This window comes from Amblyomma americanum, chromosome 7 (genome assembly GCF_052857255.1).
Source record: "Amblyomma americanum isolate KBUSLIRL-KWMA chromosome 7, ASM5285725v1, whole genome shotgun sequence".
NCBI lineage: Eukaryota > Metazoa > Arthropoda > Arachnida > Ixodida > Ixodidae > Amblyomma > Amblyomma americanum.
Window position 1 is genome coordinate 39,022,491 of NC_135503.1, and position 26,755 is coordinate 39,049,245.

General features: G+C 47.2%; 2 protein-coding genes across 2 annotated transcripts in view; both read right to left on the minus strand.

Annotated features, from left to right (window-relative positions):
- Efr (ER GDP-fucose transporter) overlaps nt 1-26,755 on the minus strand; it is a 336,193-nt gene that overhangs the window by 285,601 nt on the left and 23,837 nt on the right. The gene's annotated exons all lie outside the window — the stretch shown is intronic.
- On the minus strand, nt 1,096-4,141 carry LOC144097057 (uncharacterized). The gene is made up of 2 exons (XM_077629843.1): nt 4,045-4,141; nt 1,096-3,014 (listed from the first exon to the last, which is right to left on the minus strand). Exon 2 carries the CDS (start codon nt 2,969-2,971, stop codon nt 1,634-1,636), a length of 1,338 nt encoding a protein of 445 aa, XP_077485969.1. The 5' UTR covers nt 2,972-3,014; nt 4,045-4,141; the 3' UTR covers nt 1,096-1,633.

Sequence of the window (26,755 nt, forward strand, 5' to 3'; positions counted from 1 at the left end):
TCACAGTTCGCGCCGACTGCGCCGTTGAAGCTTTACCTTAGGCTACAAACAAGCACAGTTACAGTTGTATTTTCGACAAGATGATCAGTGCCCGACTTCCACAGACACCAACTCTGTCCATGGTATGTGAGTGTACGGTATGTGTGTGAGTGTACTATTCCATAACGAACCACATTATCCATTCTTATGCTCAGTGCCTCCTCGAGCCTGCCTACCTCTCCCTTTGCCATCATACAGAGGGACCGTACAGACTGAATAAACAAGGGGAAGCAATAAGGTGGAGTGTTACGAAGTAAGCAGCAGGTATATTCATTTCCAGGAGCAACTAAGGACCGATTGTGTAACATACTAAACAAGAATAATGTCAGAGACCCGAATTTGTTACCCTTCACACACGTGCTGAGACATAAAACGATGTGTCGTCCCGGTAACACTGTTAAGTCCTTATATTGGTTATGGTGTTGAAGACACTCGTTAAGCGGTGCATAATGGCACTGGCCATTGATGATGGCGGCGTTGGTGAAGATATGGCCAATGCGTTTTTAAGTCTTTTCTTTGCAGCATATTCGAAAGAAAATGCTCAAGTTAGTACTAATGCGCAAAACAAAACGTACAGAAATAGATGCAGAACACGTATACTTATATGATCGTCATACCGTGCTACAGTGTGCACAGACCCTTATCGTCGATCTAATTCGTTATGACATCGAGTGTTCCTTCAAAGCCAGTAAATATTTCGGTTGTGGTCTTGATCAGCCACCGTTTCAATTCATTTTGAGTATCGGGAAATGTTTATGTGAAATATCGTGAAAACACTGGGCTTAAACCTGGTTTCAGACATGTGAAATCATCGAACTATGTATCGTGTTGTCTAGTTCACATGTACTGACTGGCAATACCGATATACCAAATTTTAAACCGCCGACATGCTCGATTCGTATTTCACAGTAGAGACCAGCCCAGTATGGCCTCTGTAGGCACGTCGTTTTTAAACATTATATAAAACTGCAGTCGTAAAAAAAAGTGCACACATTTAAATGCCGATTTTATGCGGCCTTCGCCAATACACAAGACATGGGCATTCTTCACACTGTCTTTCGGTTAGGACGAGCGCACGGGGAACGTGCTGTGCTTTATTGGGGTGGCTTACTCTCTAGGCGATGATGATCAGCTTTAGGTGCCTGTAACGGCCAGCTGTTACCTCCAGATATACAGTCCGCACGGTAGCTGAGCTGGTGTACATAAAAGCTGCCCTCGAATTTCCACACAGCGCAGCTCGTCGTCTCCTCCCGCTAACCCTTAAAGTTGCATTCACAAATTCGCGGTACTGCACGCCGTGCAAGGGCTCGAAAGTTTGTTTGGCATGCCGGGCTTATGTGAAAGTCGAAGTACGTGATCCGTCTTCAGCTACTCCTACCATCACTGGACTCCTCTCTCTTTTCGTAGTCAGGGAGTTCTGCCGATTCCTGATGGTCGATCATTAGCCCTCAAGTTTCACTAGTGCTTTGAAAAGCGCTCGTAACAATTTTTTTTTCACACCTTGCGAATTGAACAACAGCGTTACAGCAAGCATGACGGACGGGCAGGCTTTTTCGATTTTGTTCTGCGTCGACGACGTCAGAGTGCGCAGGAGTCAAGGAAGGACTATGCGGCCGCGACGGTCAAAGCCCGCCCTCTGGCAGCCGTTCCTGACCATGAACCCTGCTTCATTCGCGCGAAGCCTCTTCTGGCCTACCCTGACGAAAAAAAACTTGCGCGGATCGCAGCTGAGAGCTGTCTTGATTAGTGGAGTGGTCAGTGACATGCTTCCCGCAGTCGGTGACGTGCAAACTAGCAGCCTGCCCGAGTCGCGGGACACCTGAACATCGCCATGCACGGTCTGCTCAACCAGTACGTCACCGACGGTCCAAATCTCATCCCCGTTTGTTGCAGTCCTGTGCCTCGCCTGGGAGACAATCCGGAAGCATTCGTTGAAAGAATCGATGTCAGGCTCCGGCTCCAAGTGGAACACGGTTGACGGGAGGTCGTAGTTCAGATCCTCGAACCTCTCCGTCGTCGACTTCGTTCCAGACGCGTCCACGAGGTACACGAGACCACGGCTGAGGTTCGTGAAAGTGATTCCGCGGCCTGAGATCTTGGCCAGCCTCGAGCCAGTGGCCATGTCTACGTAGTCACCCTCCTGGACCACGCGTCCGCAAGGGTGGCACAAGCAGCTGCGGTCGCCCCACCTTCCCAAGGCAGCTGTGCAGTGCGCCGCGAAGTTGACCACGCGCACGGCGCCCTCCACTGATATGTCCACGCGTACGCGGTGTCTCAGCAGGATGGACACTGTAGCGGAGCTTGAGACCACGGGCCCGTAGAAGGGGACATCTTCCTCCCATGGGTCGTGCTCCCGCAGGTATTGCCACAGGTCCGGCTCAACTGCCTCCTGTTCCGTCAGCGCATCGCCGCTGCCCTCAGCACTGATCCTGTTCAGAGGTGACATGTCAGCTTCGTAGGCGCCCCCGGTGGCCCCTTGCGGCTCGCCCGTGCCAATCTGTTCCTCGCTGTCATCCGCGTTGAGTCCAGCGAAGGACTCCAGGAACTGCAAGTACTCCAGCTGCTGGCGCGTGTCGTAGGCCAAATCGTAAAGGGCGTGTTCGTCCTGCAGCTCTAAATCGCTGTCGTCGTCATATCCGACATCAGAGGAAAGCTCGAAGCCTTCATCTTCTTCAGAGGAACCGTGTAAGCTAAGAGGAAATGACGGTTCCGACAAAGTGGCCGGTTGTGCTTGAGAGTGGAAGAAAGGCGGTACTACGGCCGGCCCCGACACGAGGTCCGCTTCCAAATCGCTTTCAGCACCGTCCCGTTCATCTTGTTCTCGCTCTCCTTGGTCATATCCGCTTCTGGTCTGTGGCTCTGCGCTTTGCTCCTGCTGGCGACGGTGCCCATCGGGGCTGGCAGTGGCGGCGCAGCGCCATCCGGTGGCCATCGCGGATGCGATCCGTAACGCCTACGGCACACGTCCGCGACCCCTGCGGCAAAAGAGTGTGGACCACGTTTTGTAGCTGTTTTTGTCAATTTTTGCGTGTTTGCTAATGGTCGGCGCTCCCTTTGATACCGCAGCCGGCGACAAACGTTGCTTGCTACCTAACGGCGTTTACATCACAGGTGATGGCGACTACGGCTAGCGGTTTGAAATAATGATTAAGGAGGAGAATCATTACAGTATGTCACGTCCCGGGTTGTTATTTCTTTGGATGGGAAGGTTGACGTAGTACTGTCTCAATTCTCGCAAATTCACGAGCGAACGCGTCCTCAGCTACCGCCGAGGCTGAGTGACTGTTGCTGCTGAGCCGGTGAGCCTCTGTCGCGGGTCATCCAATGAGGCTCCGGAAAGAAACAGCAAATAAAAGGGGAAGGGGGAGACGCGCTTGTCACCTACTGTGGCGAGTCTCTAATTACAAGTAGGCAATGCACAGCGGCATTTAGACAAAATGCGTCAGAATGCTAAGGGAAGGCCCTACCGTCGCACGCGAAATGCAACTTTTGGCGCCGAAAAATACAACTGCAAAAAGGGCTGTGACAGCTCGACGCCAAACCAGCGCACAGACAGTGTGATATCTCACATCGCGAAATTTTCAGAGTGCTACGCAAATACGATTATCTGATCTGTTGCAACTCCGAAGGGGGCATGATGCAAAACTGCGAGAAATCACATACTATAAGTACGCACGCATCGGGACAAGGGTTTATCCAACACTCGGTACACCAAAATTCTCCATTCTAATTGTGGTTAAATAGCGGTTAGGGCGAATGACCCCGGTTAAGTTCGACAGCTTTCTGGCACGTACTTCTCAAGTGTCTTAAGAAATATCACGCCTCACAGAGGTTGCAACGTGCAATCAGTCTATCACGTTCGTCTAAGCCTAAGCCAAGCATCAGGCATACCTTCCCGAGAACAAGAAAGCCGTGAAATTACCCAGCCAATAAAAAAATCATCGTGCGAACTTCTGTCGATATAACCGGACGAAAGCGAACAGTAATATCATCAACGCCACTCACTAATGGCAGTGGTGTTCCATGGAAAACGTTGAACCAGTCGCAGCGCAGAGCTCCTGCAAGCTTCTGGCGCAAGCTTCCAGTGCAGGAAAAAAGAAGTTCACGCTCTACGGATGCCTGCCCACGTAGGTGTATAGGCTGCGGACAATCATAGCGGTTGATTTTTTCTCTCGAAAAATGTTTCGTACCGCTGCTGCATAAACTAACGTCTAAATTTCACCTTTTCAAGTTTTATTGAGCGAATAAAAAAATACTGGAGCGACCAGAACAAATTTACATTTTTTTTTTCACGAAGACATCTTCATCTTCGTTCTAGTTGAAAGTAAAGAGAATGACAGTGATTCACTTGCACGCTCCTGTTTCTAGCAATTCACCGCCGGTGTCTTGGCCACTCCCCCGATTTTAATCCGGTCTACACCTTCAACTATATTGTAGCATACTATCAAGATAGCCATCGCCTTTACCCCTGCCCAAGTAAAGGCCCCAAGAAGGCGGATGAGCGGCTCCTTCTCTGCGTTCTCACAAATACATTGCTGTGCCTGGCAGCCCTAAAACATTTTGGCCCCTCCTTTAGCGGCAGCTGCCCGCACTGCAGAGCGGTGACTTCGGACACCTATCACACGGTGTAGGCCTGGCCCTCCAACTCGGCTATTCCAGCCCCCCCCCCTCCCCTCCCTAACCCAACCCGGGAGAACTGGGGGGCGGCCCTGCTCAGCTGCCACGACTTACAGGACCAACAAGCCTTAGTCGGGCGCGCCCGGGCGGCGGCCACCGCCACTGGGGTCCCAAACTAGGGACCTCCACCTAGTGCTTGCGAGGACCGGTCCCTTACAAGCTGATCCAAGCATTCCTCCTGTCTCCTATATATCCAATAAATGTTTTCACCCCCCCCCCCCCCCCCGTAGTGGGTATGTGCCATCTTTATTTGAGGCCAACCAACCAACTGCACGACACCCGTGTGCTGTGCGACGGCAGTGCATATTAAAGATCCCCAGGTGAACGAAATTATTCCGGAGCCCTCCACTATGGCGCCTCTTTCTCCTTTTCTTTTTTTTTCATTTCCTCTTTTATCACTTCCCTTGTGCCGCAGTTGAGGTGTCCATCGAGATGTGAGACAGTTACCATGTCATTTTCTTTCCTGAAAACAAAATTTTTATTTTCATTTCAAATGGTTTTGAGGAAAGGACACCGTAACTGTGACTTCTCGCTGGAAATACGAACCACGCCTTGAAAATCAGTAGTTTTTGAAAAAAGGAAATGACGCAGTAACTCTCTCAGTACTTGGGGGACAGCTCAACCGTGCCGTGGGGGAAGGGAGGAAGGGGCAGTGAGAGAAGAAAGGAAGAAAGAGGTGCCGTAGTTGAGGGCTGCGGAATAATTTCTCGCCATTTGGGGGCCTTTAATGACATCCAACAGCACATAGGTGCCATTTTAAGGCGTAAACCTTTCTTGGCTCTTGAGTGGCGTGCACGGAAGTTTGTGGACGGAAGTTGTCCGCACGAATTGTCAATCATAAGTTTTGTGGTAAATAAAACAAAATGTAAAAGTTGATTGAGCAACAGTTCTTAAAGGGACACTGAGGAGAAATTGAAGTTGGCTTGTATGAATAGAATACCAGCTCATGATCACAAAAACGCCACTCTTACTGAAAACAAAGCTCTTGTAAGGTAGAAAATAGCAAGATCTAAAATACAGGCATCGCGGCCACAGGTCGATCTCGCAAGTACAAGCGTGCTGACGTCATAGGACAAGAGACGCCACCTTGGAGGAATCTTCCTTCCTACATGGAGGTCGCGAATCTCTGAGGCTGACAAAGGAAGGTTGCACGGTTCAATATTGAAGTAAATTTTGTTTTAAAACCGTTAGTGCACTTTTATCACACATGAAAGACAGACAAAAGACAACCTGAATGTTGGAAGCAAAGAAAACCGATGCTTGGCGGCGCCACAAGCGGCCAGGAGAGGGTCGACTTTTTTTTATGGCGCTTTGCGTCTATGGGCTTTGCGTGCCCCAAGGTTTTGTTTTTGACGCCCCTCGATTTACAAGCACCAAACAGCAGAGGAATTCCAAGTGCCGCTTCAGGTGCTAGTTAAGTTAACCTTTGGAGGAGCTTGCTCAGGCTGGTCAGATGATCGCCAAGGCCGATGAAAAACTATGTTGGCAAGATGGTCGGTGATCGTAGAATGCAGTTCGTCGTATAGACATCCTGCATGTTTGTAAACAAACGAGGTGGCGCTGCAGTCGCTAGCGGGCTCGTGGTAGGCAAAAGGCCAGGGAGTGTCGTTGCAGAGAGGCGTCGAGCGCGGGTTTTCAAGGCTTGTAGGCGCGTTTTCAGTTTCTGCGAATCACAGCAATGGTTGATGTTTACAGCTTAGTAATTTTTTGAAGTACACCAGCAGCTCGCGTTGGCCACATGCAGCGTATTCAGAGAAATAGTTCGCCACTGTGTATTGTATATATGGTTAGTAGTAAACAGAAAGCGTTTCTGGCGTTTATTTCTACGCTAGACATTAAAAAAATAAGAATTTTTTAACACTCTGCTCTAGCCAGAATGATTTTACTTCGGGACAGTAGTGAGAGGATGTGCTGGCGTTCTTTCGGCGGAGCAGACGTGCGCTCACCGTCTGCTGACATACGTAGGTGTCGTGCTGTGCGAAAAGTGGGGACCGCGTCGTGTCCCCATTCTCCTCTAGCTGTCCCGCTTAAGCGCAGGTTTTATCCGCAGGATCACGCACCAGCCACGCCGGCTTTTCCCCTTGTTAAACTGGTCGATTTGGTGAAAATTTCTGATTTCTGGAAATATTTTCTTTCTTAGCCCTGGGGTGTTCTGTTTCGTGACGAAAAATTATAGCATAATATTCAGTAGAAATTTATAAAGTACGCTTTCGAGATTCGTGGTCTTCGAAAATTGTGAGGTAATTTCGTTGAGTTCAGGGCCGCATTTCTTTGACCAAAGTGCAAGCGAAGGGGCCAAAAACGAGGAAATAAACGTTAATTCGTTCGTTTTCTGACCTTTCACATTTTCTGCTATTGGCATCACTCACACCTTCCTAATTTCGTAACGCATGAAAATAGAATGATTCTATTTGTCGCAAACGATTGCTAAGACGTTGAGGAATGTAATTTATCTCTCGATGTTTTTCCTACACGTGCACTGTTATGTTCGTTATTTTTCTAAGAAACGTTTTTACGTAACTATGCATGCATAAGTACATGATCATCTAAAAAAAGAAGTAATAGCGTCATATTCAGAACAGGGCTTTGTGAACATGCTGGCATAAAAAAATTTGCGCACTTTTTACTCAATTATTTAAGACCTTGAGGTGACTTGACGAGGATTCTAATTATAATTACCCAAGAACTGCACCAGGTATAGCTATAAATAAAAGGCATTACTGAAACTAACGTAGCAATTCCATATTTGCACCAAATTTAGTTTCATATCGCGTGCATAAATAACGAAAACGCTTTTCATTGCCGCGCCCCCTCACAATCTCGACACGTCTGTTAGTATTACGCCTGCGGCTGCTTCTTTCCAAACAAGCTTCGCGGTCATGGACTGCATGATGAAACATGACACATGCATGATGCAATGAAAAAGCATGTGGCTTTTAGCACACTTAAGGTACGCTATTCTAAACACGCCAACGTGACCGCGCATGAACTTACCAGATTTCTTTCTACTCGAATCAAATAATTACGTCTGTCATATTAAGAAACACTTTCAAGTAAATATCAAATGCCATAAAACGTGCCATTGAAAGATGTTGTGCTACTAACAAAAGAACGCATTCCTTGGGAGAGAGAGAGAGAGAGAGAGGGTTTATTGATAGGAAAGGCAGAGAGGTTGGCCTGAAAAATAGATATCTGGCCTGCTACTCTGCTCTGGGGGACGGGAAGAGGAGATAAAAGAAGGTCACGATGGGGGACGATGATGATGGGAGGAGGCAGATGAAAAACTACTTTAAAAAAAACAAGGCACACTTTCTGACATCACAAACGCCAGACAAGGTCCGTGTCGTTCAAAAAGCGTGAGAGCGCTCGCGTTGCCTTTACAGGTCTAAAACTATCTGGCCAAGCGCCGAGTATCAAATCCTCAGAGAGGAGCGATGTGTCCATAGGCTTCAGAGCAGATGCGAGTATGAGTCTTTCACGTGCATACGCTGGACACGCCACTAAAACATGTTCTATAGTCTCTAGCACGCCACATGTGGTACATTCCGGGGAGTCCGCTTGTCCTATTAAGTGCAAGTATTTGCGCGTGAATGCCACGTTTGAACGTAGTCTACGGATAACGCATGCAATAGGGCGAGGTATTCCGCGAGGAACTGAAAAGGTCATCGCCGGATCTAGCCGTTTAAGGCGGATGTGGCGGGTGTCTGGCAGGGCCCAGTACCTAGCCGTCGCCCTCCTCATCAATTCCGAAAGGAGACAAGTTGTGTCCACTATAGAGAACGGTACAGCTGTACGCAGGCCACTGCTGAAGGCGCTCCTTGCTTCAGCGTCAGCGGTCTCATTCCTTGGGGGCGAGTGAACCTGCCTGCGGGGCCCCGTGCACACCGGCTCAAGGTGATAAATGCGTGCGCAGCTACATACGTGCTTTTTTTTCCCTGCGCAGTTATAAGCGTACTATGCTGATCTTCAGGTGAATGAACGCAGTAACTTACATGCTACTAAGTACATTGAGTGCCAGTGCCGATCGACGCCCAGACTTCGCGCTTTAGTACCGCGGCCTACTCCCCGTTAGCCAGTTTACTAATGCGGTATTTATCGCGAGAAGCCTATCGGGGCTAATTTAAATTTCCTTTTATGCTACTACGTGGATCGAACAGTGACGCAGCTGATCAATACATGCTGCTTCTGCAGTGCGCAGGCATGATGCAGCCGCCGGTAGCTGCAGCAGCTGCGGTAGGCACCGGCTGGCGGTAGCTGTTTTGCCTACCATGCGGAAGTCGCTGCTGACATCAACGCCACCGCATCTTCGTGACGTCGCGGGGTGAAGGAGGTGTATAAAGAGCACTTGTGTCTTCACACGCTCGCTCGGCGAAACATTCCTGGCTCTGCCAGTGAACATCAAACTACTTAACGGAAGTCGTTTATTAGGGACGGGAGACAAGGTACAAGGCAGTTAAGAAAAAGTGCTGACGGCCTAGCTCTGTTAGGCCAGGATATGAGAGTTATCCGTGACGTCATCAGTGTTCTGGAGTTTGAATCAGAGCGGCGGGAAAAGCTTTTTTTAACTTGGAATCCAAATTTCTTTGAAATAAATGCATCTTTCGCTCGCGGACAAGCGGCAACAATGCCACGAAATTCCGAGCTATCAGATTTTGCTAACAAAAAAAAAATTGATAGAGTTCTCCTCAGTGTCTCTTTGAGAAACATATATGTAATGAAATAAAAAAAGCCCAGATATTAAAAAAGTAAATTTAATGAAAAATAAAAATAATAAAAATATAAATATAAAAGAAGTAAAACTAAGGAATAGAACATTAAAAAATTAAAAGAAGAATGAAAATAAAGAAGGAAGAAGGAAAACAACAAAACTAAAAATACAGAAAATAAAAGAACATGAAAAATGGAGAGATAAAGAGAAGCCAGGGAAATGCTTTCGCATTTGCGATCATAAGCAGACTGAAGTGCAGTCCTGTAATTTTTCGTTTCGCCTCCATCGTAATCAGAATGAGAGAAAAAAGTCACAAAATAAAAGCAAGAGAAAAAAAGACTAGATGGGTGTCGCTATGCAGATAGACATTCACGTTTACATTCTCCTCTTTCCCGAAGCGTTACTGGCGAAGAAAGCTTTTGTGCTGCATTGTTTGCGCGGTGTTCTCGGCATTTCTTTTGAGGAAAATAAACGAGATAACATACGCATCATTTCCCAATTCCGCTTAAGGCCACAGTTTCAGAACTGAACAGAGCAGTGATATTGCAATGACAGGTGGTCGAGCCGGGTGGTAGTGGTTTTTTTTATTAAAATAATAGTAAAAAGGAAGGAAAAGATTTTTGCTAGCCCCGGCATCTGCCATCGATACTGAAGCACCTGAGCTGGGGCAGCGGAAATAAAGGATAGCAGGCAGAATGGCGAAATGAAATGAAAGAGGTGAGGGGACAGGCAGAGAGGACAGGGGAAGAAGTAATATATACAAGCTATTTACACAATAAGAAATGTATCCAGCTTGTGCGTGCCGGGAGAACCACACTACATGTCAGCACTGATCAGAAACGGTTATTAACAGATGGCGAAACAGATTACTGGTTACTTTCTCATTTCCAGCCGCTTATATGTGAGACGACCCTGCTTAGCTTGAGCCGTTAATCGCTGGCACGGTCGCCCTGAGGCGGCCGTGACACGTTTGGCGTGTTATCTTTTTACTGGGATTTGCTCTTTTTCGATAAGACTTACGCACAGAGGGGTGGCGCGCGTGCACCACCAAGATTGATGTCGAAACGCCGAGCTGGAGCGCAGATTGCACGACGTTCGCCGGTCGACGCGAGGTCATATATTTCTTGAGCAGAGCCGGTGCTGGTGCCCGTGCAAAGGCTACCCCCCTCGCTCTCCAGTTCTAGGTGCATGTCGTGATTTATGCGAAGAGTGGTTACTACGAGCAGTCAAGCCTACCTCCCTCAGTCATTTTAATGACCGCGAAAGGTCACACCTTTGCATTCGCGAATATGCTTTTCGTTGTCGGTAGCTCTGTGATGAGATTGTGAGAAAAATGACAACAAAAACGTAGTCGGTAGTAAACGCTATAAAAGAATAGTTTTGAAAGAGCCGTAACGCAGAGATAGATCACGCTCTGGACGAATATTAATGGCTTACGAGGTGGTGTTCTTCCGGATATCATCAGTTAGCAGCAGCCTTGAACTCAAGCCCTGCGTCTCCATGTTTTCAGACAAGCTTTTGTATCTTGTCCGTGTGCCATGCTTGGAGTGCTGTGCGGTTTTCAGTGCACGTGGTTTCAGGAACCATCCTATTCCTAGTGTTGTTTGCCGCCGCGGTGGCTCAGTGGTTATGGTGCTCGGCTGCTGACCCGAAAGAGGCGGCTTCGATCTCTGCCGTGGTGGTCGAATTTCGATGGAGGCGAAATTCTAGAGGTCCGTGTGCTGTGCGATGTCAGTGCACGTTAAAGAAACCCAGGTGGTCTAAATTTCCGGAGCCCTTCACTACGGCGTCTCTCATAGCCTGAGTTGCTTTGGAAGGTTAAACCCCCTTAAACCAAACCAAACGTAGTGTGGTTGGCGCTTGAGCACCGTGCTTACGGTGTGAACGTGCGATACACACATTTGTCAAGTGCCTTTGCGGGTTTGACACGCGCGCAGCGAGTTCGACAACTTCAAGGACTTGGTGGCCGTCGCGTTATATTAATGCGAAAGCCTTTAATGGCTCATGTTCGCGTCCGTCCGTTCGTTACGCTCTTCAACTCGATAAGAAAAACAATCTTTGTGCACGATGGGATTCCAACCACCATCATTCCGTTCCGCAGCCGATCGTGCTAAAGAGTACGCTACTTCCTGCTAACGCGTATGTAGTTCTCTTTGTCTAGGACGCTGGAGAGTGTTTGCAGAAAGGCGTCGAATCAGACGGATGCTTCCTAAACGCCCTCTAGTGTCTCCAGCATTTAATATTCACAAACTATTGTGTGCCTAATTAACATCTTACCTCAGGTCACTGTGGTTAAGATGTTAATGTTAATGTGTTAGACGCAAGCAGCAACACCGTGCTAAATGCTTTCTCCTCACCGCACTTTAGGTCGGCAATGTGCCCCCCCCCCCCTTAATTTTTGTTGACCCGCGCATTATGTAGTGCTTGGTGGTGGTGCTGATGAAACCTTTACTTAAACCAGAATCACTGAAATGAAGTCAGCTGCTCCTGCGCTCCCTAGCATATCCAGCGAGGCAATTACTATATGAAAAAATTGTCAGAATAAAGAACAAATCTGTGCCGTCTTAAATGTCTACTGTGTAGCGAGACAGTTACTGCGCTATTTCCTCTGATCAAAAAAAAAAAAAATTTGCGACTTGGCGCTTTAACCACTGCTCTTCTGTTCTCTCCCGTTGCCTTGCGATTTCCCTATTTCCCCAACTCTTCTTCCCTGACGCGGCGAATTTGGCTCACCTCTCACGAGCTGGTAGATCAGCTTGCCTTGGTGACCCCGACACAAAATCTGTTCAACGCTTAGCTCATTGTAATGAGTATCACACGGACTCCTTTAAGCATGCAGAAAAAGAAATGGCTGCCCAAATCTCACACGTCTTGGAGACACTAGCGAAAACTTCAAGAAAACAGCAGTGCTCAGCAGAAGCCGCAGCTTCAGCAGAGTGTAGGGTTAGCCATCGACTTCTCGTTGGTCTTCATTATTTTTTCTTTATTTCTGTGCTTTCCGATTGCCTCGCTGAAAGGCACAGCCTCGAGGCTATGGAGCGCGCGCGCGCTAACGGCGTTCCTTATCCTCTTAGAACGCACGCCTCTCGGCAACGGGGCGCAGGTAAGTAGGACGCCGCGATCAGTAATTGCCGCCGGCGTCCTCTTGCTCGATTCGCGGCCCGCTGGCTCGGATAACGTGGCGGCCGAAGCGAAAGCGGCGCACCGCGTCACAGTGCACTCCTCCGGCAGCTTTGGGCTGTGCTTCTTCGTTGTGCGTTCTTTCTTCTGGAAGACCTCGCCCCGGGGGCTTCTATTGTTCAGCTCCTCTCGAGAAAGCGGAGAGCGTTTGCGGGTCCCGGCTGGCACATGGAACTGCGAATGCGGGTCGCTCGTTCTTCCGCGGAAACAAAATCAACTTGTCAGATGGAAGCCAACTGCTTTTGCTGAGGTTTCGCGCTCGAAGGGAGGATGTTCAAGGTCACGGTTTTGATGACAGTAATAAGACTTTGTATGTACTGCAGTTTTTTTTCTTCTGGTATTCGACACCCGCCCCAGTGGCTGAATGCAAACACGTCCGTTTGCTGTGCTATGTCAGTGTGCATTGAAGAGCCTCGCTGGCATCGCTTTCTTTCTTTCTTTCTTTCTTTCTTTCTTTCTTTCTTTCTTTCTTTCTTTCTTTCTTTCTTTCTTTCTTTCTTTCTTTCTTTCTTTCTTTCTTTCTTTCTTTCTTTCTTTCTTTCTTTCTTTCTTTCTTTCTTTCTTCCTCTTTCCTTCTTTCTTTCTTTCTTTCTTTCCTTCTTTCCTTCCTTCTTTCTTTCGTTCGTTCTTTCTTTCTTTCTTTCTTCCTTTCTTTTTTCTTTTCTTCTTTCTTTCTTGCTCTTTCTTCCTTTCTTTTTTTCTTTATTTCTTTCCTTCTTTCCTTCTTTCTCTTTCTTTCTTTCATTCTTTTTCCGTCTTTCTTTCTTTCTTCCTTTCCCTCTTTCTTTCTTTTCTTGTTTCCTTCTTTCCTTTTCTCCTTTCCTTCTTTCTTGCTTCCTTTCTTATTTTATTCGTTTTCCTTCTTTCTTTCTTTCTCCTCATCCCTCCTTGCCCCACGGTGTGGTTGACATTTGCACCGAGAACGAGGACCTTATCCCCAGTTCTCGAAATCAATTATTATTATTTAGTGTTCGGCTGCTATGTTTGTAGTCTCGGAAACGAATACCGTCCGAGGCGGCAGCATTTTGATGGAGGAAATGCAAACAAAGAAAAAAAAACTTTCTTGTGGTCTGCGACGTACGCCATTAGCATGGTACAATCGAAGGCAGGTTCTCTCGCCGACGGGTAAAGCTGCTGTACGTTATTTTACGGGACGGTGTGCCCGGTACATCTGGCCAGATGCCGAGTGGCTGAAACTGTACACCTAAGCTGCTGGTGCGCAGGAACGCTCTGTGGCTCGCAGGTGGCTACGCGGGCAGAAACTGCGGTAGTCAACGATGCGATAGGCAAGGGGCCGCCCACCAAGGAAGCGCTGTTGTGCTTGCTAGCATTTTTTTTCATTATACGGTCCCTGACAGGATTGCCTTAGTTGTGGCTTGCACAGCTTCTAGCGTTTTTTTTTTCTGAGAAAGTGTATACAAACGCTTTAAACTAGACATTTTGGCGAGTCGCCGATATGTCGTATTATTTGCTTTTTGTTTCCCCGTTCTGAAGCGTATGGCTGAAGGGCTGAACGAACAACGTGCTCAATTACAACTAATTATACAACTAATTGCATTCAGTAGTATCAGCTAATTATATTCAGTAGTAATGTCCTGTTCATGAATAAGAAAATGGTGGCATATGTTTGCAAGGTTCAACGTCTCGAAGCTGCCCACTGGCCATGAGAGACGCCGGAGTGGAAGGCTCTGGATTAACTTAGACAACCTGACATTCTTTAACGTGTGCTGTCGCAGCCATAAATTCCAGGTGTCTTGTACAATTCGCCTATACGGAGATGCAGCCGCTGTGGCTGGCATCCCATTGGCTCAGTATCCCAACGCCATAGACACTGAATGCACCGAAGAAAATTTATGAAGGGCGTGAAAGGGCAAGTGATGACGATAATTATGACCGAGTATATTGGCGCAAGGGCAGTTTTGGTCAAAGAGCGACACAGCACAAGGTATTTCCGTTTTTTCAAGGTGTGGTCAAAAACCCATTTCCCAATTATTTCACCCCAGATAAGCCGAGGACCATGCCAGGAGAAACCTTATACCCATTCTGTCACAGGTGGGCACCTGGCGGCACTGGGGATCGAACCCCGCACCTCCTGCATGCGAGGCGGATGCTCAAAATATTATAGAATGACCGCTGTGGTAAAAGGGCAGACGAGAGGTAAGTTGCATTGAGAATGACAAGTTTCAGATGAAAAGGCGGGGAGTGATTGTCATGCGTACATTTCAGTTCAGTTCAGAATAACTTTATTGTTTCAATCGGCCTCTTCCTACCTGCCGTCTCCGGCCCAGTTAATAAAAATTCTCTGCCTTAAAATCTGCCGATTCGTTAGCGTGTCACATGTTCGTTAAATGGTAGCCTATGAGACGAGGGCGCCGTTCTGACATGCGACCACAAACGCGTCGGGAGATCGTGAGCGGGACTTTCACGAGGAATATCTTGTTTGTTTCTTTCTTGCTTATGAAGTTTTAGGTGCTTGAACCATATAAATCGGGCTCTATTAGAAACAACAGTGAAAAGATTTGGTTTATGATTTCTGGGGGTTTAACGTCCCAAAGTGTAAAGATTCTCAGAACTTTTGTTCTAGTTAAATCTATGGGTGACTCCATTGTACCCTCTTCCATCACCCAGTTGGTTATGTGCGTCACTAAAAGCGATACAAGAGGAAACCCAAATCCGCTTTAGAAGAAAAAAAAAATGCTCTTTTAGTTAGCGGTGCAAACTATAGTGGGGCGCCAGTATGAGACGGTTATTAAAAAAATGTTAAGAACATTGCGAAACATTGTTACGCTTAGAAGCTTGGATCGTCGCCAAGATTTAAAACGAAACAATAGGTAGAGTAGGTGTACGAGGTCAAATCAATATAGCTGGGGAGTCTAACGAAATCTTTTCTATTATAGAAGTGTTTTGCCTTCATGCGCCTACGTTCCAGCAGCCCTCGCTTTCATATTGTGAAGAAAAACAAGAAACGCAACATGAGAAGTAAAAAATAATCGAACTGAATGCAGTGACATACAAAAGAGCTCTCACATTCCGGTTCAGTATGTGTTTTAGAAAAAAAATAAGTAAAATGTACCAGACACTTTATTTTTCCAGGCCTTATCTGCCACTTTATTTTTCTTTATCTTGCAGGCGAAAACTTTAAAACGGACTTTGTGCGACTTTTCTCTAGCAGCCGGGTCATGCTTCTTTCAAGCGGGATTATGCCGAACAACTCCAGCAGGAGGTCACACATTCACTCTTTATGACTGCATATTGAATTTTTCACTATGAATCTGCCCGTGTCTCCGTCTTGTGTACATTGAATCGAATGAATACGCTCGCCACAATTCGTTCAGCTGCGAAGACTTTCGTTTTTGAAGGCGGATAAAAAATTTAAAAAGTGGAAAGAAGAGAAGGAGGGTAGAGCGATGAAATTCAATTTGAAAGAAGCAAGGGGCCCCGCCGCGGTGGCTCAGTGGTTACGGCGTTCGACTACTGATCCGGAGTTCCCGGGTTCGAACCCGACCGCAGCGGCTGCGTTTTTATGGAGGAAAAACGCTAAGGCGCCCGTGTGCTGTGCGATGTCACTGCACGTTAAAGAACCCCAGGTGGTCGAAATTATTCCGGAGCCCTCCACTACGGCACCTCTTTCTTCCTTTCTTCTTTCACTCCCTCCTTTATCCCTTCATTTACGGCGCGGTTCAGGTGTCTAACGATATATGAGACAGATACTGCGCCATTTCCTTTCCCCCAAAACCAATTATTATTATTATTAAAGAAGCAAGGTAGGTGAAGTACTGCCTGCTCTCCTAAACATGTCATCGAATATTTTAGATAATGTGATCACCTCTGTATACTCTCCATTAATGGTCATAATTCATATGCACTCAGGGAGCCAGCCTTACTAGAGCTTTTTATCATAAGAAAGCTTCATTAAGCCCAGGAGAGGTGAGCATCAGGAAAATGCCCTTCCTACATTTCTGGTACAGGAACGCACGCGCAGGATCACTGGCGAGGTGGGCGGAGAAGGAAGAGGGTGAATTGTTCGGTTGACATTTCGCAAGGACCCTTTTGGCAGCATAATGCTTGAACGGAGAATGAGACGTGTTTGATCTTTCCCTGCAGCCTCTGATGTCGGCCTACTTCGGAAGAGAACCGACCTTACATTTCCGTCAAGTAAGCTGTGAACACTTGTGTGTCGACATGTAATCCCTTATCCATTTATAATGCTGAAGCTGCATGCATGTCTCACATGCATTCAACTAGTAAAATTTCAATCACGACGACTCTCCAAGTTGAATGACATCACTTTCAAGGCGATTCGGCGAATTATTTTGTAGAGAAAACAGGTGCACATTTAGACGAAAAATCACACGTACGGCTCTGGCAGGTGGTCCCCGGAGAGCAACCTGGGAGGCCGGTGGGCCACCTGTAGTCACGTGATCTTGCAGCGCCATCACAACATGCCTAATGCATAGTGACCAAATTGCCCACCGTGGCAGGTGACAGTTAAATTAATGACTGAGTGGCCGCTCGGGTAGAGCAACCTGGGCCGCACAAGGCCCACCGCTGGGAGAACCTGCCATCGGAAATTTCGACCACTTGGTGTTCTTTAACGTGCACTGACATCGCACAGTACACGGGCCTCTAGAAATTCGCCTCCATCGAAATTCGACCGCCGCGGAATCGAACACGCGTCATTTGGGCCAGCAGCCGAACGCCGTAACCACTCTGCTACCGCAGCCGCACGCGATTTGTTCTAACAAGCTATTCGTTAGTGGGCTGTACTAGGGTACCGCTGTCTGCGACTAAGCGGTTGTACCCGAGCTGCGAGCTCAGCTTTCCTACTAGCTTCGTACGACGATAGAAAACATTTTCGAACAGGGTCTTTTTCAAGGTGATTTACTGTCGCGGCCTTAATGACACCGTAAGCTTAGTCGCGACAGCATGCAGTTATGCACTGGCAGTCTGCCATGAACAGTTCATAAAAAAAAGTACAGGAAGTCTTTTCTTCATAATCAATCAGACCATCTAGTTTGGGTGAAAAAGCACAACCACAACTTTTTGAAGCGAAAAGCTTCACTAGGCTCGTCAACACCGGGCTTCTCGTGAGCCACACTATAGATTTGCCGCAGCTGCGTATGCGCGAAACCGAGTGACGTCACGCGCAGCGCAGGAGGCCGCTGCTGCCGCAGCCGTCGCCACCGCCGCGCGCTGCCTCTGTCGTCTGACCTTTCGCCATGGAAGGAGGAGAAGACCCAGAAGTGGTAGCGTGGGAGTTGGCTCAAAAGCAGCGAATATATGAAAAGTGCAAGGCTAGACAAGCGGCTGAAACGCCAGAATCACGAGAGGCACGCCTTGCTAAACGCTTTTCGCTTCGAGATATCCAGGCTTAACAGTTTAGCTAAGCCTCAGCCCAACTTTTTTTTACATTGCCTCGCTAACGGCAGCTGGTAGGTGTTTTTAACGTGTCTCTAACAGAAAACGTTCTTGCGAGCGAGAACAAAGGTCGCGTTGATAAGCTAAAAAACAATAAAAGAAACGACAGGACGTCACCGATCAGGCAAGGCAAAGAATGCGCGCTCATACAACACATGTGATGGGGAATTATACAACGTTATTCGAATCGAAATGCTTCACACAAAATAGGCAAGAAATGCGCGAACAAAACGCACGCGCAGAGTATGCAGGACAAGAATGTGCACCGCTTGCTTGTGTTGACGAGGGGCCCCGAAATCTTGTTGGTGCCTTCACAGTGCAGTCATGCTGCGTCCTCTAGCCGCTCCTCTGCTTTAGCGCTTTTGTGTGTTAACCACTGAAACTTTGCTCACTGCATAGACAATAAACTAATCAAGCAGCATTTTGTGATCTGATGGGATATGGGTGGTGCTTCTGGGGGGTAGAGTTGGGTGGGTGGTGAATGGCGCTCCTAGAAGGTGAAGATAAGTAGGGGTAAAGTAGAAAGTGATTCGAGGGTGTCGGTGGGGAGGTATCACCGGGTTCGAACCCTACCGCGGCGGCTGCGTTTTTATGGAGGCAAAACGCTAAGGCGCCCGTGTGCTGTGCGATGTCAGTGCACGTTAAAGATCGCCAGGTGGTGGAAATTATTCCGGAGCCCTCCACTACGGCACCTCTTTCTTCCTTTCTTCTTTGACGCCTCCTTTATCTCTTCCTTCCCTTACGGCGCGGTTCAGGTGTCCGCCGATATATGAGACAGATACTGCGAGTGCCCTAACCACTGAGCCACCCCGGCGGGGTTAGCTGATGTTTTAAGATTTTAAGAGTCTATTCCAGCTCCTCGGGCACTTACCAGATGAGGAAAAAATAAAAAAGAATGCCCCCCCCCCCCCTCCAATCTTGGCCTTCCATGCTTTGTGAGGCAAGCGCTTCCACTCGCCGACATTAGCTGAGAGTCAGCGAGGAGGCCATACGCGGAAGAACGTCCTCGGCTCGGAAAAACATACCCGCGCGCGTTCGTTCCTCATGAATATGCACGGGTCCTAGTAATCCGTTGCGTGCGCATTACTCTGATGCGCAATACGGAGCGCAAGCTGCTTTGATGTCATTTTATGCTTCTCCCCCGAACTCTTTTGCTCCCGTTTTGCCATTTTTGCTTTGAAAGGTTGTCTTCATCCATGGTGTCACTTTCCCGTCGCATGTGACGTAAGCACTATAGCTGTTTGTTTCCGTTAATGTAACATTTATTCTCTGAATATTTTAAGACATAGGAAGGACTTTATTTGAGGTGGAACTCGGTGTTCTCAGACAGGAGGATTATGACTATCTGTTCGGTGATATTTGGAGATTAATACATTCTTAATCAAAGCCTCTTCCCTTGCGCGAGGGTTCGATCCACAAGGTAAACGATGGCAGTGAAGAGGGGTTGAACTCTCGTTTTTTTAAAATTAAAGATCAATACGGGTTCAGCGGCTTCGAGACTTTGTCATGAAATTTCGTGCTAATACCTCCATGACTGCTACCCCCCACCGCTACTGGAAGTAAAAACAAAGAGAATTTGTCTTATGGGTCTACATAAGAGTCTACTGTCACAGTCAGCGTGCCCAGATGGTTTGCCTGGTTTTACGGCGGTGGGTAATTGCGCACAAGACACAGATTGTCATCCGTTCTGAAAACTGGCATATGGGCCTGACTGCATTTTTTAAGCTCTTTTGCCAATTGATTATTTGGCCACATTTTCATGCCGCTAAAGTACTCAGCCCTTCTGCTATGAGGGATAATAATAATTACTACTTTGACTATTTAAACCCACTGTAAGCCGTAATCAGACTGTTTCTTGAGAGGGTAAACACATTCAAAAAGTTATGCTAAGACAAATGCAACAAGCGTTATTACTGTAAATTTGAGCTTCGGCCCCTTCGGCTGCAATTTTCCAAACTACAGAAACGTACCTTGATTGTATTTCTAGTTTGGATTGGTTTGAGTTTTCTTATTGTTTCGTCGTTTTTGCGAGGAGGTTAACGCTGATAAATATATGATCAATTTTTTTTCTAGTTGAATATGTGGTAATCAAAGCTGCACCTGATGTGCGCCTCCCCAACTAACCCCGTAATAATATTTAGGCTGAACAGCCCTGGGTAATGTCACACTCGGAGCTGCTCTGACCCCCTCCTTCAATCCATACGTCCCTCCCACTTCATGGAACACTTTGCTTATTCCGCGGACAAACCTTACCCCCAGCTGACAGTGATAAGGGGAGCCCAGTAAATTTTGAGCTCCTGAACTGTTTGCGTCGAATAATAGAGAGCTCTGGCACAGCGCAATAAGTGATTGCTGCCCTATGATCGGCTCGCACCTCGAGGTCATGTGTGCATGCGCAGAAGGCTCCTAATGGAGGCTTGCATGCGCCGATAGTGCCTGGTGAAACCGAATCGCACTGTGCTAAACCTGTGCGATTTTTTTTTCTGTCACAGCCCTAATGGGTGATAATTTTCGCACGCGCTTTGATCACGTGAAGCATTTTGTAGAAGAGGTTGAGAATGCCTTATTTAGTTCGAATGGTCGGACTGGGTAGACCGAGCCCCATTGCGACGCATAACTTATTAAGGCGAAAGCCTTTCTTGGCTCATGAGTGGCGTTGATGGAAGTTGTAGACGGATGTTATAGACGGAAGCTGTCGACGGAAGTTGTCCGCACTAACTGTCAATCTAATTTGTGTGGTTCGGCACTAACTGTCAATCTAAGTTGCGTGGTAAGTAAAACAAAAATATAAATGCTGATTAAGCAACAGTGCCTAAGCAAAGTATGAAATAAAAAAATTTCAGAAAAGAAAGCAGAATACGGCGTCGACGGCGGCGCCATCTGTTGGAGCGCGGCTGCGGCGTTGCTAGGCAACACCCCAGCCGACATATAGCATACAGCATACGACTTACGGCGCGACGAGCCGAAATGGCTCGCTGGCTGGCGTATTAAAGCTTTCGCTTTAAAAAGAACCTCTTAGTTCGCGAATTTTATACATTATTATTGACATATTCCGAGCCGTCTTCCTGGGAAAACTTAAAAGCTTAGCTATTAGGAGACACTGATGAAGCGAAGCTTCACTCCACCAAGCCAGCTTCACCGGCTGACTAGAAGTTGGGGTATATTATCGTCTTTCTGAAGTGGGTCATGCAATGTTCGCCATTTTGCCATGAACCCAGGAACACAGTACCCACACCTGGAAAGTCTAGATCCCAGCATGTAGCCTGCAGGGTGGCCCGATACTGGTCAATGACTGTAGCTCTGTACAAAAAAGTAGTCTTTAAATAAAGCATACCCACTTGTAGCAGAGATGTACACTGCTCTTCTGAACGTTTTTGTATGCGAATATAAATGCAGGAAAGAAGACACGACAGCATTAAGCGATATAATCTGCTTACGCGTCGTCGACCCAGGGCATTGGGATGATTCCGCTGGCGCTTTGCCAGCGGTCCCACTTTGCTATGTACGCCGTCTGGTCTCCCAGTACAATGCTCTCGCGTCGAGGATAATGCGTAAACACGAATAGAGCAACGAGGCCTAGCGGGAAGAGCACGAAGGGCTGTTGGAACTGTTCAGAGCCGTTGTCTGAGCCACCATTGTAGCAACAAGCCGCTCAATCAAATGAGTCCTCTTTCCTTGGTCTGGATCTCTCGAGAATGCTTGAGCTCTGCTCGTTCTTTAATGGTTTTTTCGACTGTTTATTTGTGTGCAGTAATGGCTTGATGGCTCGTTACAAGGCAGACACACACAAACTCAATTAGAAAAAAGATCGAACAAGTAGCAGTGGTTTATTAAAATAATAATAAAATGGAAGGATAAAATTTTTGCTAGCCCCGGCATCTGCCATCGATACTGAAGCATCTGAGCTGGGACAGCGGAAATAAAGTATAGCAGACAGAATGGAGAAATGAAATGAAAGAGGTGAGGGGACAGGAAGAAAAGATTCACACAATATTTACACAATATTGACAACCGCGGCGGCTGCGTTTTTATGGAGGCAAAACGCTAAGGCGCCGGTGTGCTGTGCGATGTCAGTGAACGTTTAAGATCCACAGGTAGTCGAAATTATTCCGGAGCCCTCCACTATGACACCTCTTTCTTCCTTTCTTCTTAGTCCCGCCTTTATCCTTCCTTTACGGCGGGTTTCAGGTGTCCAACGACATCTGAGACAGATACTGCGCCATTTCCTTTCCCCAAAAAGCAATTATTATTATAACACAATAAGAAATGCGTACATGTTGCGCGTGTGATTAGTCGAGCAAATGTTCCCTTTTTTCAAACCATATACTCATGGGGAACGAGTGAAGAACACAAAATGAAGAAAAGCAATAAGAGATAGGCAGCAGAGAAAGAGCATCCACACCAAAGGGTTCACACACACAAGCAATAAGTGTACCCTTAAACCTCTAAACTTCAAGTAGCGCCAGAGAAAGCCACGGAGCTTTCGGCGCCATAGGTTAATGAGGCCAAAGCCCCACGACCTCTACTGAGGAGACCGGCAGGGTGTCCAAGCCTACTTAAATCGGTTGTGATGGAAGGGAAGGAGCAATAAATGCCTCACACTCGGTGGAAACTTCAACCGCGCCAAGCCGGCTTAAAATTAATAGTAATCAGGCACCGGTGGGTTAGCCATGGCACAGAGTACGTGATATGATCTGTGGCACCTGTAACTTGCTGCTTCTTGTGTTCGAAGTCAGAGCGCAGCTTTTGGATTGCACGCTGCCTGTGAGAGTAGGAACAGCACTCCGTGTTTGGTTCCCTGTTAACAGCTTTCGATAGAAAGCTGAGTGGCACGTCGGTTGGAATTTCAATTTCGCGGTCCATCATCACCCCCCATTCGCACTGTACTTCTCTCTTTCCTTTCCTTCCCTTTTCTACTGTGTGGAGTAGCACGCCAGGGACACGATACTGCCGACCGACTTCTTTAACAGGCCAGGGTCACGATACTGCCGACCCGCTTCTGCACCTTTCTTCTCATTCAATTTTATTTCCGCTCGCTCTGTTGAGGTCCCTCTCCCTGCTCAGGTTTGTGGGGAAATTGGTCTTCGCTGCTCAGGACTGCCCACTCATACTGAAAAAAATAACTGATCAAAGAGTTGCAGTTTTCTAACTGCTACAATTAGAAGAATTCTCTAAAAGAGAACAATAGGGAACTTTATTTCAGCGCAAAGTCCCAGGAATTCAGGATGACTGCCGCCATGGTAAATCGATATAGCAACCCAATTGTTGATTGATTGGTGACGTCATTAGTATATCGAATTGGTGATTGATTGGTGACGTCACTAATATATCCAATTGGTGATTGATTGGTGTCATCTTCTCATGCTTGTATCTTGACAACGAATGACTTCACAGCAAGACGTCTAATGTATTCTTAACTAATGGCATTTTCGTAACGGGCTCGATACGCAGAACATGTTAGACTCCAACGTCACCTAATTAGGTTAATATTCAGTTATAGTTAGGCTTAACATGGCGGCCTTGACGTCAGCACTCGTCAACTCACAATTTCATACCTCATGGTGACCGGGAACCTACCGCCTTGAGGTAAGAAAAAATGACCCTCCAAAGAGTCGAAAAACTTTTTCGGCCCAAATTGGCCAAAAAAATTGGCAGTGGCTTAGCTCGGATATGCCTGGATATACGTAGCAAGAGGTACTTTTCCCTGGCTGAGCTTGTGGGGGTCATTGTATGTTTAGCAATGAGAGACATTGGGTATACACATTTTTTATTCATTTCTTGACAGAGACGAAGACTGTCCGATGATCTGTGAAGTAGCATGCAGCGGTATCAATTTTGACAATATAGTATTTCGATTTGGTAGAGCCTATTTAGTATACAAGCTCTACAGTAGTTCCCCATCGTGTAGTCTGGACGTAAGGGTCCGAAGCTAAATTAAAGTAAAATTTTTCTTTCATACACTGACTAAGAGAGTCCTGTTTCCTATTGCAATCACCCAAAGTCACCCTAAACTGTGAAGCCCTGCCGTAGGCTGGTATACACGTGGCAACCACATCAGTCCTTTGCTTGAGAGATGTTCCCGATGCCACGTAGACTTCTTGAACGATAATGCCGCTTTCCAGAAGCCGAACACAGCAGGCTTCACCATTAATTCACCGCAATCGAAGGGAGATATCTGACAGCGGTGATACCTTGTTTCACGTACACACAGACTCCAACTTTGTTGCAGTAAGACTTTCATTTGAGCTAGTTGGTTGTAGCTTGACATGGTTTACGCAAAAGCGCACAGGCGTTAAAAGACGAAGACAAGCACACTCAAGACAGGACAGGCGCCTGTCGTGTCTTGAGTGTGCTTGTCTACGTCTTTTAGCGCCTGTACGCTTTTGCGTAAACCATGTCTAGCTTTGTTATTTGGTTCAAGCCAGCTGCCAGGCGACAACTTCAGGATCGTAAGAGTTAATCTTCTCTTGTGTGTACCGTCGTTTAGCAGTGGCTGGACTCTCCTCTGTATACATGTCGAACGTTGTGATACAGACGCCCAGATAGATGGATAGTTGCCAGGAAGAAAGAAAAGGAAAGTGCACAGGCCTGCTCACTGGCTCAAGACGAGCCAAAATCACTACCACGTGCAGATAGCATTTGATACAGACGCCCACTACATTTCCGCCTTTTACACGCAATTCTGCGCGTGCGACGAGGGGTTCGTATGATAGAGCGACGTGCGGCGAGGCGGCGACGAAGAACGCGGCGCAGCTGCGGGGTCTCTCTGGTTACCATGGTATCGGCGCATGCGCACAACTGCTCATCCGCGTGACGTCCGCTCGGCTACGACGGTGGAGTGGGCGCTCGGCCGCGGCGACGGCGAAGCGCACGCCTCACTTTGCTCCTCTTCGGTTACCATAGTAACGGCGCATGCGCACAACTTTCCTCTACCATGTACCGCGACTGGTAGCACAGTGTAGCTCTCGCTACAAAATATCCGACCTCAAGGCAGTAGGCGCCCGCTCACCGTGAGGTATGGAAAAGTAGCCTGCCTAATCACGTGGTAATAATACATCGCATGAACGACAGATTGCGGTACCAAACAGCTAACGCTCGTTACTTCAACATCTTCCCCAGGCGTTGGTGGCATCTTTCTTTTCTCTCTTTCTTCTTTCACTCCAATCTTCCTCGTTATGTGAGGCAGTTACTGCGTCATTTACTTTCTACAAAACTCAAAATCAATTAGCGCGCAAATCGTCCGTGGTTTGTCGCAGCTGTTTGGCGGGAAATTTCTGCGATTTCACTAGCCAAAAGTAAAAGAGAAGCAGTTATTAGCTGCACCTATTGGTTTTTGCCGTTGATAGAGGAAGTGCCATACGCAATTATTAAAAACATTTAACATAGGCAAGAGGTACGTATTAGCGGAGGCGTATGCCGGATTAACGCATGCGTTATACTGTACCCGCTAACGATATACGTCCCAGCGAACGCGTTTCCGCTACGCTAAATATCTCCATTCGATGCGTCGCACCTGAAGTTTTCCGCCGATTGTCACTTAATCGCGGGGACTAAATCGAAGTCTTACAACACGACCCCTTCTAAGTCTCCAACATAAATGTGCACGACAGTTGCAGCGAATAAAAGTTGCTTTAATTCAAGCTAACTAGGATATCGACGGCGGCAATTATCATCTCCCATTTTGTCCACCTAGACGCGTTACAAACGTGCGAAAACAGCGCTCGTGTGCTGCTCGCTGTCTGCTTTGAAAAACTCCAGAAGTTGCAATTTAGAAATTCCATTATTTTCTGTCATATAGTGTCAGACTACATTCAGTCGAGTTCATTTTACCACGCCATTACCCACCTAACGTATGTTCACCAAGCAATTGCTTGTTCTCTCCGAGGGACATGAATTATGACCATAAGCAGCATTTTGTAAGATTGCTGGACGACGAGCAAGTAGCAAGGTTAACGAGAGGCAACAGTTGATGGAGCGGGTTAAACAAGTTCTCAAAAACAGGAAGAAAGAACGCGATGGAAGACACCGCTATCTAGGGGACGGTACGGCATTACCTCGAAATGAAGGTTTCTTGCTTCAACGCCCACGCATCGTACGTTACGCATCTGCGTCAAGAAAATTCGCGCTGCATATGGTGAACGTAATGTTGGGTGAAAATATATGGGGGTCCACCATCAGACTCCGTCGACGCGCTTGATGAAACATGCACGTATCTTCTTTTTGTTCTCCAAAATAAATTCTTCCGCTGCAAGTCAGAGTATCCGCCGTCACTTTTTTTGCGTCGCACCTCGTCTTGTTAGCGCATAGCCTCTCTTGCTAAGTAATTAGTTATAAGCTTGCTTTTAAAGGAGTTATGACACCAGATTTATGAATACATATTGTTTTCATTTGGAGTGACACGCTGGATACTGGTATAAATTAATCACGACGTGAAATTCGCCAACGGCACTGAATAATTTATAATTCAATCTTTTTTCTCGTGTTGTTTCGGTTTCAGTTTCAAAAGCCGAATGACGGCTGTGACATACAAGACGCGTTCAGGTCACGTGAGGCGTGCGAAAGCAGCGATATAAACGCTGCTTGTTCATTTTTTTTTTAAATTCCAACTTCTTGAGTAGGCATGCGTGAGAGTCGATGTGAATTACAGTGAAGAAAGCAGCGACCATACTGCAGTCTTTGTATGCCTAACGTGACCATACCGCGCCTTGTACGTCACAGCGGTCGTTTGACTAT